Source organism: Lagenorhynchus albirostris, chromosome 2 (genome assembly GCF_949774975.1).
Source record: "Lagenorhynchus albirostris chromosome 2, mLagAlb1.1, whole genome shotgun sequence".
Classification (NCBI taxonomy): domain Eukaryota; kingdom Metazoa; phylum Chordata; class Mammalia; order Artiodactyla; family Delphinidae; genus Lagenorhynchus; species Lagenorhynchus albirostris.
In genome coordinates this window covers 142,568,714-142,585,041 of record NC_083096.1, presented here as the reverse complement: position 1 = coordinate 142,585,041, position 16,328 = coordinate 142,568,714, and the positions used below count along the sequence as shown (strand labels likewise).

The following is a 16,328-nucleotide window of genomic DNA, read 5'->3' as shown; positions in this document are numbered from 1 at the left end:
ATCAAACTGGCAAAAATTAAAGACAAAGAAAAATTATTGAAAGCAGCAAGGGAAAACGATAAATAACATACAAGGGAACTCCCATAACGTTAACAGCTGATTTCTCAGCAGAAACTCTACAAGCCAGAAAGGAGTGGCATGATATACTTAAAGTGATGAAAGGGAAGAAACTACAACAAGATTACTCTACCCAGCAAGGATCTCATTCAGATTTGATGGAGAAATCAAAAGCTTTAAAGACAAGCAAAAGCTAAGAGAATTCAGCACCACCAAACCAGCTCTACAACAAATGCTAAAGGAATTTCTCTAAGTGGGAAACACAAGAGAAGAAAAGGACCTACAAAAACAAACCCAAAACAATTAAGAAAATGGTCACGGGAACATACATATCGATAATTACCTTAAACATGAATGGATTAAATGCTCCAACCAAAAGACACAGACTTGCTGAATGGATACAAAAACAAGACCCATATATATGTTGTCTACAAGAAACCCACTTCAGACCTAGGGACACATACAGACTGGAAGTGAGGGGACGGAAAAAGATATTCCATGCAAATGGAAATCAAAAGAAAGCTGGAGCAGCAATACTCATATCAGATAAAATAGACTTTAAAATAAAGAATGTTACAACAGACAAGGAAGGACACTACATAACGATCAAGGGATCAATCCAAGAAGAAGATAAAACAGTTATAAATATATATGCACTCAACATAGGAGCACCTCAATACATAAGGCAACCGCTAACATCTATAAAAGAGAAAATCGACAGTAACACAATAATAGTGGGGGACTTTAACACCTCACTTACACCAATGGACAGATCATCCAAAATGAAAATAAATAAGGAAACAGAAGCTTTAAATGACACTAAAGACCAAACAGATTTAACTGATATTTATAGGACATTCCATCCAAAAACAACAGATTACACTTTCTTCTCAAGTGCACACGGAACATTCTCCAGGATAGAACACATCTTGGGTCACAAATCAAGCCTCAGTAAATTTAAGAAAATAGAAATCATATCAAGCATCTTTTCTGACCACAACGCTATGAGATTAGAAATGAATTACGGAGAAAAAACGTAAAAAACACAAACACATGAAGGCTAAGCAATACGTTATTAAATAACCAAGAGATCACTGAAGAAATCAAAGAGGAAATCAAAAAATACCTAGAGACAAATGACAATGAAAACATGACGATCCAAAACCTATGGGATGCAGCAAAAGCAGTTCTAAGAGGGAAGTTTATAGCTATACAAGCCTACATCAAGAAATAAGAAAAATCTCAAATGAACAATCTAACCTTACACCTAAAGGAACTAGAGAAAGAAGAACAAACAAAACCCAAAGTTAGCAGAAGGAAAGAAACCATAAAGATCAGAGCAGAAATATATGAAATAGAAACAAAGAAAACAATAGCAAAGATCAATAAAAGTAAAAGCTGGTTCTTTGAGAAGATAAACAAAATTGATAAACCATTAGCCAGACTCATCAAGAAAAAAAGGGAGAGGACTCAAATCGATAAAATTAGAAATGAAAAAGAAGTTACAACAGACACCACAGAAATACAAAGCATCCTAAGGGACTACTACAAGCAACTCTATGCCAACAAAATGGACAACCTGGAAGAAATGGACAAATTCTCAGAAAGGTATAACCTTCCAAGACTGAACCAGGAAGAAATAGAATATATGAACAGACCAGTCACAAGTAACGAAATTGAAACTGTGATTAAAAATCTTCCAACAAACAGAAGTCCAGGACCAGATGGCTTCACAGGTGAATTCTATCAAACATTTAGAGAAGAGCTAACACCCATCCTTCTCAAACTCTTCCAAAAAATTGCAGAGGAAGGAACTCATTCTATGAGGCCACCATCACCCCGAAACCAAAATCAGACAAAGATACTAAAAAATAAAGAAAATTACAGACCAATATCACTGATAAATATAGATGCAAAAATCCTCAACAAAATACTAGCAAACAGAATCCAACAACACATTAAAATAATCATACACCATGATCAAGTGGGATTTATCCCAGGGATGCAAGGATTCTTTAATATACGCAAATCAATCGATGTGATAGACCATATTAACACACTGAAGAATAAAAACTATATGATCATCTCAAAAGATGCAGAAAAAGCTTTTGACAAAATTCAACACCCATTTATGATAAAAACTCTCCAGAAAGTGGGCATAGAGGGAACTTACCTCAATATAATAAAGGCCATATACGACAAACACACAGCAAACATCATTATGAATGGTGAAAAACTGAAAGCATTCCCTCTAGGATCAGGAACAAGACAAGGATGTCCACTCTCACCACTATTATTCAACATAGTTTTGGAAGTCCTAGCCATGGCAATCAGAGAAGAAAAAGAAATAAAAGGAATCCCAATTGGAAAAGAAGAAGTAAAACTGTCACTGTTTGCAGATGACATGATACTATACATAGAGAATTCTAAAGTTGCCACCAGAAAACTACTAGAGCTAATCAATGAATTTGGTAAAGTAGCAGGATACAAAATTAATGCACAGAAATCTCTTGCATTCCTATACACTAATGATGAAAAATCTGAAAGAGAAATTAAGGAAATACTCCTATTTACCACTGCAACAAAAAGAATAAAATATCTAGCAATAAACCTACCTAGGGAGACAAAAGACCTGTATGCAGAAAATTATAAGACACTGATGAAAGAAATTAAAGATGATACCAACAGATGGAGAGATAAATCATGTTCTTGAATTCGAAGAATCAATATTGTGAAAATGACTATGGTACCCAAAGCAATCTACAGATTCAATGCAATCCCTATCAAATTAACAATGGCATTTTTTACAGAGCTAGAACAAAAAATCTTAAAATTTGTATGGAGACACAAAAGACCCCGAATAGCCAAAGCAGTCTTGAAAAATAAAAACGGAGCTGGAGGAATCAGACTCCCTGACTTCAGACTATACTACAAAGCTACAGTAATCAAGACAATATGGGACTGGCACAAAAACAGAAACATAGATCAATGGAACAATATAGAAAGCCCAGAGGTAAACCCACGCACCTATGGTCAACTAATCTATGACAAAGGAGGCAAGGATATACAATGGAGAAAAGACAGCCCTTCAATACTGGTGCTGGTAAAACTGGACAGCTACATGTAAAAGAATGAAATTAGAACACTCCCTAACACCATACACAAAAATAAACTCAAAATGGATTCGAGACCTAAATGTAAGACTGGACACTATAAAACTCTTAGAGGAAAACATAGGAAGAACACTCTGACATAAATCACAGCAAGATCTTTTTTGATCCACCTCCTAGAGTAATGGAAATAAAACTAAAAATAAACAAATGGGGCCTAATGAAACTTCAAAGCTTTTGCACAGCAAAGGAAACCATAAACAAGACCAAAAGACAACCCTCAGAATGGGAGAAAATATTTGCAAACAAATCAACGGACAAAGGATTAATCTCCAAAATATATAAACAGCTCATGCAGCTCAATATTAAAGAAACAAACAACACAATCCAAAAATGGGCAGAAGACCTAAATAGACATTTCTCCAAAGAAGACATACAGATGGCCAAGAAGCACATGAAAAGCTGCTCAACATCACTAAGTATTAGAGAAATGCAAGCCAAAACTACAATGAGGTATCACCTAATACCAGTTAGAATGGGCATCATCAGAAAATCTACAAATAACAAATGCTGTAGAGGGTGTGAATAAAAGGGAAACCTCTTGCACTGTTGTTGGCAATGTAAATTGATACAGCCACTATGGAGAACAGTAGGGAGGTTCCTTAAAAAACTAAAAATAGAATTACCATATGATCCAGCAATCCCACTACTGGGCATATACCCAGAGAAAAGCATAATTCAAAAAGACACATGCAGGGCTTCCCTGGTGGCGCAGTGGTTGAGAGTCTGCCTGCTGATGCAGGGGACACGGGTTCATGCCCTGGTCTAGGAAGATCCCACATGCTGCAGAGCGGCTAGGCCCATGAGCCATGGCCACTGAGCCTGCACATCCGGAGCCTGTGCTCCGCAACAGGAGAGGCCACAACAGTGAGAGGCCCGCATACCACAAAAAAAAAAAAAAAAAAGACACATGCACGCCAATGTTCATTGCAGCACTATTTACAATAGCCAGGTCATGGAAGCAACCTAAATGCCCATCAACAGACGAATGGATAAAGAAGTTCTGGTACATATATACAATGGAATATTACTCAGCCATAAAAAGGAACGAAATTGAATCATTCGTTGAGACATGGATGGATCTAGAGACTGTCTACAGAGTGAAGTAAGCCAGAAAGAGAAAAACAAATATCGTATATTAACGCATGTATGTGGAACCTAGAAAAATGGTACAGATGAACCAGTTTGCAGGGCAGAAGTTGAGACACAGATGTAGAGGACAAATGTATGGACACCAAGGGGGGAAAGCCACGGGGGTGCGGGGATGGTGGTGTGCTGAATTGGGCGATTGGGATTGACATGTATACACTGATGTGTATAAAACTGATGACTAATAAGAACCTGCCGTATAAAAAAAATAAAATTAAAAAATTTTTAAAAACACAATAAATACATGTTGAATTTTAAAATATTGTTTCTAGTGTCTTACACTGAAACTGCAGCAATGCTTAATTTTTATCTCAGATTGACTTTCAATAGGCTGCAACTCCTGACAAAAAGATTCTCACTTCAGAATATAACATAATTTCCTTTAAATAGGAAACTTGCCCCAAATTTAGAAACAGTCCTGCCACAGACTAAAAATAAATACAGTCTTCATTTATAGAGTATCTATTAACCTTACAACATCTGTATGAGGATTCCCCATTTTACTAGCAAAGCAACTAAATCCCTAGAAGTAAATAATTTGCCCAAGGCAACAAGCAAATAAGAAAATTCAGCTCAATCTAGTCATTTCAATTCTTTAGTTTAAAACTATTTCAAATCTGTCCTTATTGCAGAATGAACTAAGCCCTCACAGACTTCTTTCTCTCAGTTTCCAACCACAGCTACTTCTTAATTCACCAAGTATTTTCTGAGCTCATACTATGTCAAACATTTTTCTAGGAGGTGAGGATGATAATGTAAACAAAACAAATGAAAATCCTTGTCTTCATGAATTGACATTCTACTGTAGGAAGACAGGTAATAAACAAATGTACAAAGAAAAGAAATAAATAAATAGGAATGTGGGGGAGGTGTTATCTCCTTTTTAATAATAGTCATCACTTATTAATAAAATGTCTTGAGGTGAAAGACTGAGCTGTGTGGATATATGAAAAGACATTCCAAGCAGAGATAAATGTGAATGCTAAGGCCCTGAGGAAGGAATGTGCCTAATCTGTTTGCAAAATCACAAAAAGGCTACTATGACTGGAAAAGAGAGGTAAAGGGGGTCAGATGACAAGACTCCTCATAAGGACTCCAAGTTTTATTCTAAGTGTGAGGGGAAGGTATTGAAGGCTTCTGAGCAAAGAATTACAAGATCTAATTTCAAAGGGATCACTTGCCTTCTATATTAAGAATAGAAACAAGATGAGTCTAATGCCATTATGATCATACTACAATAATCCAGATGATGTTGGTTGGCTTGGTTCAAGGTAAGAGTAGTGTAAGTGGCAAGAAGCATTGGATTCAGGAGTTGAAAGCATAAACACAGAATTCCTAAAGCCATGCATATTGATGAAGTCACTACAGCAGTCACGAGAGCACTCATTAGACAACTTTTTCAATTGTAAAATGTGAGCAGACAACGACTGCGTCTGGAATCTTTTAGTAAGAAAAGCTTGGTATAACACTGAATGGGGAGCCAGAGGCCTGAAATGACATCTCAATTGATCTCGTTTAAATCTCTAACTCTTGAGCCTGCTTCTATACCCATAAAATGAAATAATAAAAACTGCCCTACTTGGTAAAATAATTCAATTCTACAAGTAGCTAATCTTTATTTTGTGCTTAGCACATACCAGGCACTGTGTTAAGAACTTTACTTGTATTATCTAATTTAATCATCATAGCCCAATAAGCGAGGTATCATTATTTTTATCGAATCCATTTAAATGATAAAGAAACTGAGATCTGGGGCTTCCCTGGTGGCACAGTGGTTAAGAATCTGCCTTCCAGTGCAGGGGACATGGGTTCGATCCCTGGTCCGGGAAGATCCCACATCCGCAGATCAATTAAGCCTGTGTGCCACAACTACTGAGCTTGTGCTCTAGAGCCCGTGAGCCACAACTATTGAGCCCACGTGCCACAACTACTGAAGCCCACACGCCTAGAGCCCATGCTCTGCAACAAGAGAAGCCACCGCAATGAGAAGCCCATGCACCGCAACGAAGAGTAGCCCCCACTCGCCACAACTAGAGAAAGCCTGTGCACAGCCACGAAGACCCAACGCAGCCATAAATAAATAAATAAAAAGAAACTGAGGTTTAAAGAGGTTAAATAACTTATCCAATATCATCTAACCAGTAAGTGACAGTGCTAGACCTAGTGACTCCAAAAGCCCATACACTTAACCACTAAGCAAACTGTTACCTTTAATTACTGACCAACTACTATGTGCAAGGCACTGTATTAGGCACAACAGTAAATAAGACAAGAAAGTCCTCAGTATCATGAAGCTTCTAGTTTCACAGAAGGGACACATGAAAAATGTTTAAAAATTCCTTTATTATAGTCAAAATATTTATTTTGCCATTAAACAAATATATCGATAAGCCTCCTTTAAAGTTTCTGTAGACCAACTAGAATAAAGATTTGTCTCCTGAACAACCAACAGATAAAAGAAAAAATTAAAGGGGAAATAAAAACGTTTCTTGAGACAAATAAAAATGGAAAAACAACATATCAGAACTTGTGGGATACAGCAAAAGCAGTTCTAAGAGGGAATTTCATAGCAATAAATGTTTACATTAAGAAGCAAGGAAGATCCCAAATAAACAACCTAACTCTACCATAAGCAACTAGAAAAAGAACTGATCCCAAAATCAGCAGAAGAAAGGAAATAATCAAAATCAGAGCAGAAATAAATGAATTAGAGATCAGACTCACAGTTATAGAGAACAAACTAGTGATTACCAGTGGGGAGAGGGAAGGGAGGAGGGGCAATAGAGGGGTAGGGGATAGAGAGGTACAAACTATTATGTATATAATAAGCTACAAGGACATACTGTACAACACGGGCAATATAACCAATATTTTTTAATAACTATAAATGGGGTATAACCTTTAAAAATTATGAATCACTATATCGCACACCTGAAACTTATATGACATACAATACTATTCAGCCATAAAAAATGAGAAAATCCTACCATTTGCAATGACATAGATGGACCCTGAAGGCATTATGCTAAGTAAAATAAGTGAGACAGAGAATGACAAATACTGTACGATCACTTATATGAGGAATCTTAAAAAAAAAAAAAAACCCTCATAGGAAGAGAAATCAGACTTGTGGTTACCAGAGGAAGGGAGGGGAAAATTGGAGGAATATGGACAAAAGGTACCAGCTTCCAGTTATAAGATAAGTAAGTACTAGGAATGTAATGAACACTGCTGAATGATATATAAGAAAGTTGTTAAGAGAGTAAATCCTAAAAGTTCTCATCCCAATAATATTTATTCCTTTTTTTCTTTTTTTCTTTCTTTTCATTTTATCTATACGAGAAGATGTTAGCTGAACCTACTGTGGTAATCATTTCACAATATATGTAAATCAAACCATCATGCTATACACCTTAAATTTATACAGTCACGTATATCAATTATTTTTCAATAAAACTGGAAAAAAGTAAAAGTAGTAACCTGGGGGCTTCCCTGGTGGTGCAGTGGTTGAGAGTCCACCTGCTGATGCAGGGGACACGGGTCCATGCCCCGGTCCGGGAAGATCCCACATGCCGCGAAGCGGCTGGGCTCGTGAGCCATGGCTGCTAAGCCTGTGCGTCCGGAGCCTGTGCTCCGCAAAGGGAGAGGCCACAACAGTGAGAGGCCCACGTACCGCAAAAAAAAAAAAAAAAAAAAAGTAGTAACTTGAAATTAAAAAAAAAAAAAAGATTCCTGGGCATGGAGATTCTAAGTATTTCCTAGTCAATATTTAACACTTGCTATAGGGAAATTTACTCTTCTGATCTAACAGTTTGGACTTATTCCTTCTTTAGTACACGTTAAAAATCTACATCTTTACTCCTCAATGAGATAATCTGTAAGTACACTGCGAACCAAATACTTGATGCAATCAAAAGCAAGTTGGTAAGAATATTCTTAATGAGTATTTTAAAATTGGTAAAGAAAAACTTTAATTAACAATATACTGGATTGACAAGAGGTTTGGGATGGCATGAAAACCAAAAAGGAGCCACAAGAAAAAGAAACTATAGATATCTATGCTGGTATTGGCACACACTGATTTTACATCATTGCTAATCTAAATTCAACAACAAAATGTTTTCCATGCTTCCAAGTTTTCTTTCACCCCAGGCCATTCTTTCCTACTACTATCAAATATCCATTCCACCCCAACTTCTTCCTTCTCCCAAGAACTGACTTTTCCTGCTTCATATACTACATATCTTCCCAACCAGTCCCCTGCTTATATTCCCTGAAAATACATTTTTCACATTCCCTTTATACATGTCATACAATTTACCTACACTAGCCATTCCCTAACCCAACTCCTAGCCATTCCTTCAGACTCAGTTCCAATGTCACCTACTTATAAAGCATTCCCCAAACTGATGCCTCTATACCCCAACTCAAGTTGGTTACTCCTTTGTCTAAGATCCTATTTTCAAACAATATTGTTATTACTATTATTATTTGCTTACACGCCTTTCTCTAAGAGAAACTCCTAGAAAGGCAGTATGGTGGTTTTTAAAAAACCACACATGCCCCAATTCAACTTTTTATCACCAGATCATGGCACATGAAAGGTACTCAATATTTATCTTGATAATGCACAGATCCAGACTAATTTCAAACTTAGGAAAGGGAAAGTGAGAGGAAAGACAGAACTATGTAAAACAGCAAATTGCAGGCTTCCCTGGTGGTGCAGTGGTTAAGAATCCGCCTGCTAATGCAGGGGACACAGGTTCCAGCCCTGGTCCGGGAAGATCCCACATGCCGTATGCCACAACTACTGAGGCTGCGTTCTAGAGCCTGCGAGCCACAACTACTGAGCCCACGTGCCACAACTACTGGAGCCCATTCACCTAGAGCCCATGCTCCTCAATAAGAGAAGCCACTGCAATGAGAAACCCTTGCACCACAATGAAGAGTGGCCCCCGCTCGCCGCAACTAGAGAAAGCCCATGTGCAGCAATAAAGACTCAACGCAGCCAAAAATAAATAAATTTATAAAAAAAAATAAAATAGCAAATTGCAAAAAAGACTTCCTTTTAACTAGGATCTTGTGAGACTAACTATATAATCCAAACTCTATCCTACATTATGGGCCTCTACTCCTTGATATTCCTTCCTACTTTCACAGGGTGACTACTGTCATAAATTCTATTAATGACTCAGGATTGCCTTCTTCAATTTAAATATAATCTTGTTTTTCTAAGCTATACAAAATCATACCATTTCTTTCTTTCCTTCCTTATTTATCAAGAATGATGACCTATTTCCCTGTATGCATACTAACAATTATCCCAAGTATCTATTTAAGAACAGACTGATTTATGATTCTTTCCTTCAATATCTAGCAGTGTTTTTACTGTTAAGGCTGGAATCTGTATTTCTAGGTTAAGAAATTAATTAGTACTCAGCAACAAGATACCTATGGCTAGAACAGTTCCTAATACATAGGAGATATTCAGTAAATATGGGAGAAAAAAAGAGGAAAGAGAAAACCGAGGGGGAAAGGAGGAAGTCTGGTACATCCTGTAGTATTTGCTAATTTATTTGTCACTCCAAATAGACCGTTAACTTCTAATCGGCAGAAACTGTGCCATTTTCACCAACATATATCCCCAGTGCCTAGCACAGTATCTAGAACATAAGAAGCTCTCAGTATCTATTTGATAAGCAAGTAAATCAGGGGTCAGCAAACTTCTTGTAAAGGGACAAAGTTATATTTCAGTAAATATTTTATGCTTTGGTAAACAGTAGATATTTTATGCTTTGTGGTCCACATACTCTCCGTAGCAACTTCTCAAAACTCAACTCTGCCATGGTAGCAAGAAAGCAGCTATAGATAATAAGGATGGCATGGTTGTGTTCCAATAAAACTCTGTTTATAAAAACATGAGGTATTTTACCACAATTAAAAAAAACAAAAACAAGGTGATAGGCCACAGTTTGTCGAGTCTGGGATGAATGAGTGAAGTCAGACTCACAGATGTAAGGATTTGCTGAACAAATGGAGGGAAAGAAGAAAGAGAGGGAGAGAAGAGGAAAGGAAATAGGGAAGGAAGGAAAGATATATGATATCTCCACCTAAGGAATATAATAAGAAAAATAAAAAGAGCTGCACTTGGGAAAGAAAAGTTATGAAACATGCATTTTCCTCCAAATAACTAAAACACATAGTATACTTTTTCAAGTCGAAAGATGTGATCTCTTTCTAAGCGTTCTTCTGCTTGTTTCAAGCCTAGCCTCTGCTCAGGTGTCAATGTAGATTCATCTATCACAGTGGCATTTTCTAAATAGTCCATCTCTGAAGAATTTTCTTTATTAGATTCATCGTTCTTCATTTTACCTAGAAAAGGAAGCAATCACTTAGTTACCATCATCAGAATTGGTAAATTAAAATTTTTTTAATGAAAAACAGACATTCAATTTATACACATACAGAAAAAATATTCTTCCTTTATGTTTTCCTTCGTTGTGCACGTTGGTATACCTATGTAAGATAAAAGTAAAAGATATACATGATATCAAAATTCACAAAGAAAAATCTACTTCATGGGTCAAATGCCTATCTTCTTCCAACGAATCTATATCAAAAAAGACAAATATGACTGAGACTCACTATACAAGGGTAACATAACATAACCATGTTGTCGAATCTCTGAAGTAAATATGATATAAAGCTACTTTAAGTCCCAAAGATGACTCAATGAACCGAAGTCACTTCAGTGACTTTATCGATATACAAAAGAAGCTAAAAGAACATATATACTCCAGACCACAGACTCACATGAGGCTCCTTCTTTGCTTTCACTGAACTCATGGATATCTCTACCACATCAATATTTTTTCTTTGCTTCTCTGCCTCCTAACTAGATTGTGATCTCTTTAAGGCACAGACTATGTGCTTTCTTTTCAATCTTTGCATTTCCAGCACCTACCAATATATACTTAGAATAATAGTAGGTTCCACCACCAGTGTGATTTTTTTAAATATAAATTGAATCATGTTACTCTCTTGCTTAAAATACTTAACAGGCTCTCATGGAGTTCAGAATAAAGTTTAAACTCTTTAACATATAACACACAGTGCTTGCCCTCTTGAAGGCAGTCAACAGTTTAAATACAATAATCCCAAGTTGTAGTAAGTGCTATAAAGGAAAAAAACAAGTAACTGAGAGGGAAACAAACTTTAGATATGGGGGTCAGGGAAGGCTTTTCTGAGACTTTAAGCCAAGACCTCAAAAAAAGAGAGCTAAGTTGTCTATATCTCTAATCTTATATCCTGCCCTAACACTTTTCACTTCATTCATACCAAATGTGCTAGAATGGATCAGTGCTACTCCAAGTATCAATGCCTGTACATGTTCTGTTCCCTCCACCATCAAGGCCCTTCCTACTTCAACTAGTTATGTTTACCTCTCCTGCAAAATTCAGTTTAAGCATCAACTGTTTCAGAAGACAGATAGTGCAGTAGTTAAGAATCCGCCTGCCAAGGCAGGGGACAAGGGTTCGCTCTCTGGTTTGGGACGATCCTACATGCCGCAGAGCAACTAAGCCCATGTGCCACAACTACTGAGCCTGCACTCTAGAGCCCACGAGCCACAACTACTGAGCCCACGTGCCACAATTACTGAAGCCCATGTGCCTAGAGCCTGTGCTCCACAACAAGGGAAGCCACTGCAATGAGAAGCCCACACACCAAAACAAAGAGTAGTCCCCGCTTTCTGCAACTAGAGAAAGCCTGCGCGTAGCAACGAAGATCCAACGCAGCCAAAAATAAAATAATTTTGAAAAAAGAAGACAGTCTGATATTCTTTATATTCTCATAGCACCCGCTATTATCTCACATTTTCACAGCAATGTAATTTGTATTTATTTATCTACCTCTTACAATTAGATAATGAATTCCTTGATGCTAATGACCAGATCTTATTCAACTTTGTACCTTCAGATTTTAATACAATGCCTAGACCAGAGATGACACTTAATAATAGTGTGTTGAATAAAGAAATTGATTTGGACGTATCTAAAAGCACTTCTAAAAGTAAATGCTCATAGATAATAAATAAACCTCTCCTCTCTGCCCTCAAAAGCCACTCTACATGCCATCTACAAGAACCCTGAAATTCACTTCTCTCTTGATAGCACTAATTTTTCTAAATAAAAATAGTGTGCCTCTCTCTGGAGGTGATGTGTCTCCTACCACAAGAGGAGCATAACAGGAATATTATTCAGCAATGAAAAAGAATGATGTACTGCTACATGCTACAACATGGATGAATCTTAAAACATACTAAATGAAAAAAGCCAGACACAAAAGGCCACATGTTGTATGATTTCACTCATATAAAATAGGCAAGTCTATAGAGACAGAAACTAAATTAGTGGTTGGCAGTGCCTAGGAGGAGAGGGTAATGAGTAGTGACTGCTAATGGGTATGGAGTTTATTTTGGGGGTGGTGAAAATATTCATGATTTAGACAGTGGTAATGTCTACACAACTTTGTAAATACACTAAAAAACACTAAATTGTATATTTTTAAATGGCAAATTTTATGGCATGTGAATTATATCTCAATAAAACTAATATAAAAAGGTAAATAAAAAATTTAAATATGACAGGTGATAGTAAGAACTATGGAGAAAAATTAAAAAGGTAAAAAGAATAAGGAGTGCCAGAGGTGGAGGTGAGGTTTGTAAATTTTAGATAAGTGACCCAGCAAAAGGCTCACTGAGAAGGTGAAAGAGGTAAGAGAGCTAGCCATATGGACATCTGGGGGAAGAGTATTCCAGGCAAAGGAAAAAGCAAATGCAAGAGCCATCAGGTGGACATTTGCCTTCACATTTGAGGAACTGCAAGGATATCATGCAGTTGGAACAGAGAGAAATGATGAGAAGTAGATAAATGAGGGCAGAAAAGTGGGGGGAGGGGGAGTGCCGAAGATCATAAAGGTCACAGCAAGGACACTAGCTTTTACTCTGATATATGGGAAACCATTGAAACATGATGAACAGCAGTAACATGATCTGAATAATTTTAACAGGATCATTCTGGCTGCTATGTTGAAGACACAAGGAAGGATGGTATAAGTGAAAGTAAGAAGATGAGTTAGGTTCTGCTGCTCAAAAGCATGATCCTGACCAGCAGCATCAGCTTCATTCCGGAGCTTGTTAGAAATCCAGTATCTCAGACTCTAGATTTTCTAAATCAAAAATCTCGGAGAATGGAGCCCAAGAATCTGAATTTTAATACAATTCCCAATTGATTCACTTTAATTGCACATTAAAGTTTGAGAAGCCCAGATCTAGTATATTCTCCCTTCAAATATTCACCATGCTCACTCTCTCACCTCTTACCTTCAAGTGTTTGCTCTAATGTCACCTTCTCAGTGACAATTTAAATTTGAAACACCACCACCAGACACAGCAGCATCATTCCTTATGACCTTTCCTGTTTTATTTTTCTTATAAGATTTATCACTATCTAACTTATTATATACTTTTGTTGTTTACTATGTTTGTTGTCTGTCTCCTCCCACTAGAATATTAACTCTGTAAGTAAGTACAGTGTTATCTGTTTAGTTCATTGTTATATTCCTAGCAACTAGATCAGTACCTGCACATAGCGGAGATCACCCAAAATATTTACTGAATGTACAAACGGCAAAAGGAAAAATGGTGGAAGTGCTAGGTGGGAGCTAAAGTTGGACCTAATGGAGATTAATCCATTAATCTTTTGGCCACACTACACCGTTTGTGAGATTTTAGTTCCCGACCAGGGACTGAACCTGGGCCCTCAGCAGTGAGAGCCTGGAGTCCTAACCACCGGGCCACCAGGGAATTCCCATATAAATCATTTTTGGGTTTTTTCGGTTTTTCTTTTTGTGGGCCACACCATGTGGCACGTGGGATCTTAGTTCCCCAACCAGGGATCGAACCTGAGCCCCCATGTTGAAAGCGCCAGAGTCCTAACCACTGGACTGCCATGAAGTCCCTCATTCTTATTAGTTTGTTAAAACAAGTTTCCTGAAAGGACCTCTATTTGGTCTACTAGCTTCCTTAAGCTATTTCAACTTGTTCTCCATGTTAACAAATAACAAAACTGCATTTAATCGGAGAAATAATAATAATAAAGGATATTAATTGCCATTGCCTGCCTACTGTGTCAGGGACTACATGAAACTCTATTGAATTATTTCACTTAATCTTTATAACAAAGGCAGCACCATCTCCACATTTTAAAAAATGAGGAAACTTAGACATGTTTTAAAGGATAAGCAGCTTATCCAAGATTACAAAGTTATTAGGTGGGGAAGATAAGATTCAAAACCTATGAAATTTTACTCCAGAGCTCACAGTCTTAACCACCTCACTCTGTCACCTTATTTTGTCACCTTTTTAAGAAAATAATCTTTAAATCATATTTTTCACTAATTCAAGTGACCAGACCCCTGTAGCTGATCTTATGCACCAGTATTTCCCAACTTCAATCAATCACATACCGTCATGTTTAGATCTGCCATATCTAAACACTAGCAGTACTATTATTTATTTGATATTGTCTTTAAATTGACTTACTTTTTTGGGCCTTGTCCTAACATACCTATGAAATTATTAACATTTTTTCTTACATACAAAGGTACCTCTATTAAATTAAAAAAAGGGTTTGTCAATAAACCATCATCTGTGTACCACCAGAAATAAAAAGAAGCTATTTCTGAACTCTTTGTCAGTATTTCTCAAAGTGTGGTAAATAATGATTTAGAAATAGCTTTTTCTGTTTATACATCAAGAAAAGGTTTTATTCTTTTAGCCATAGAAACATCAGGAAAAAAGACTGCCAAGAAAAATTCATTAATTTAAACAGACATGGATAATATTTATAAACAATTAAGTAACACTAAGATCAAGATCTCATAAGAAAATGAATTTTACAATGATAATTCTCAAGTAAATTGCAACAGTGTCCTATTGAATCTGTTTCCAGTTTTGCTCCTGTCAAAGAATTTGCTGAAAAGATAAACATATATATTTGTGTATATATATATGATCACAGTGCTACCTTGGTTAAAACTCTTCAGTGGCTTCTCAAAACACTCATAATAGGGCTTCCCTGGTGGCGCAGTGGTTGAGAGTCCGCCTGCCAATGCAGGGGACACGGGTTCGTGCCCCGGTCCGGGAGGATCCCACATGCCGCGGAGCGGCTGGGCCCGTGAGCCATGGCCGCTGAGCCTGCGCATCCGGAGCCTGTGCTCCGCAACGGGAGAGGCCACAGCAGTGAGAGGCCCGCATACCGCAAAAAAAAAAAAAAAAAAAAAAAACACTCATAATAAAGTCCAAACTGTTTATCATATCCTAAAAGGCCCTTTACTTTCCAATTCTTGTGTGCCTTTTCAGCTACATCTTTTGCCACATTCCCCCGCAAGTCCCTGTTGCAGTCATACTAAATCTCAGTTACACTTGCAGTCTCACATTTATATCATGCATTTTCTCAATCCAAAGTCTAAATACCTCAATTAAATCATGTACTTTCTCGATTCTAAGTTTTTGGCACTGAACTAAATTACCATCTTACTTATCTGTATCACCCTCACCTAACTAGAAGCTTCCTTCAGGTCTGGGGCTGTGTTTTTTTGGTTTTCCACTGTAAACACATGCGTAACATATAATGGGAACTCAATATATACATGTTTGGCGAATGAATGAGCAATGTATTACCAGGACCATTTAAAAGAAGAGTGAGAGAGAGAGAGAGACAGACAGACAGACAGAAAGTGTGTGTGTGTGTGTGTGTGTGTGTGTACACATCAACTATAGGAGCCACTAAATTTGTATCTGCACAGGCTTTGTACCTCCCATAATAAATGTTTTCAACCTAAGACCCATATTACTAATGTCCTTTTTGTAGTTAAAGTAGTTAAAATCAA

General features: G+C 37.2%; 1 protein-coding gene across 1 annotated transcript in view; it reads right to left on the bottom strand.

Moving 5' to 3' along the window:
- TUT4 (terminal uridylyl transferase 4) overlaps positions 1-16,328 on the bottom strand; it is a 143,301-nt gene that overhangs the window by 98,105 nt on the left and 28,868 nt on the right. The window contains exon 3 of the mRNA XM_060140062.1: positions 10,585-10,748. Within this exon, the coding sequence (XP_059996045.1) occupies positions 10,585-10,748 (164 nt within the window). The remainder of the gene's footprint in view (positions 1-10,584; positions 10,749-16,328) is intronic.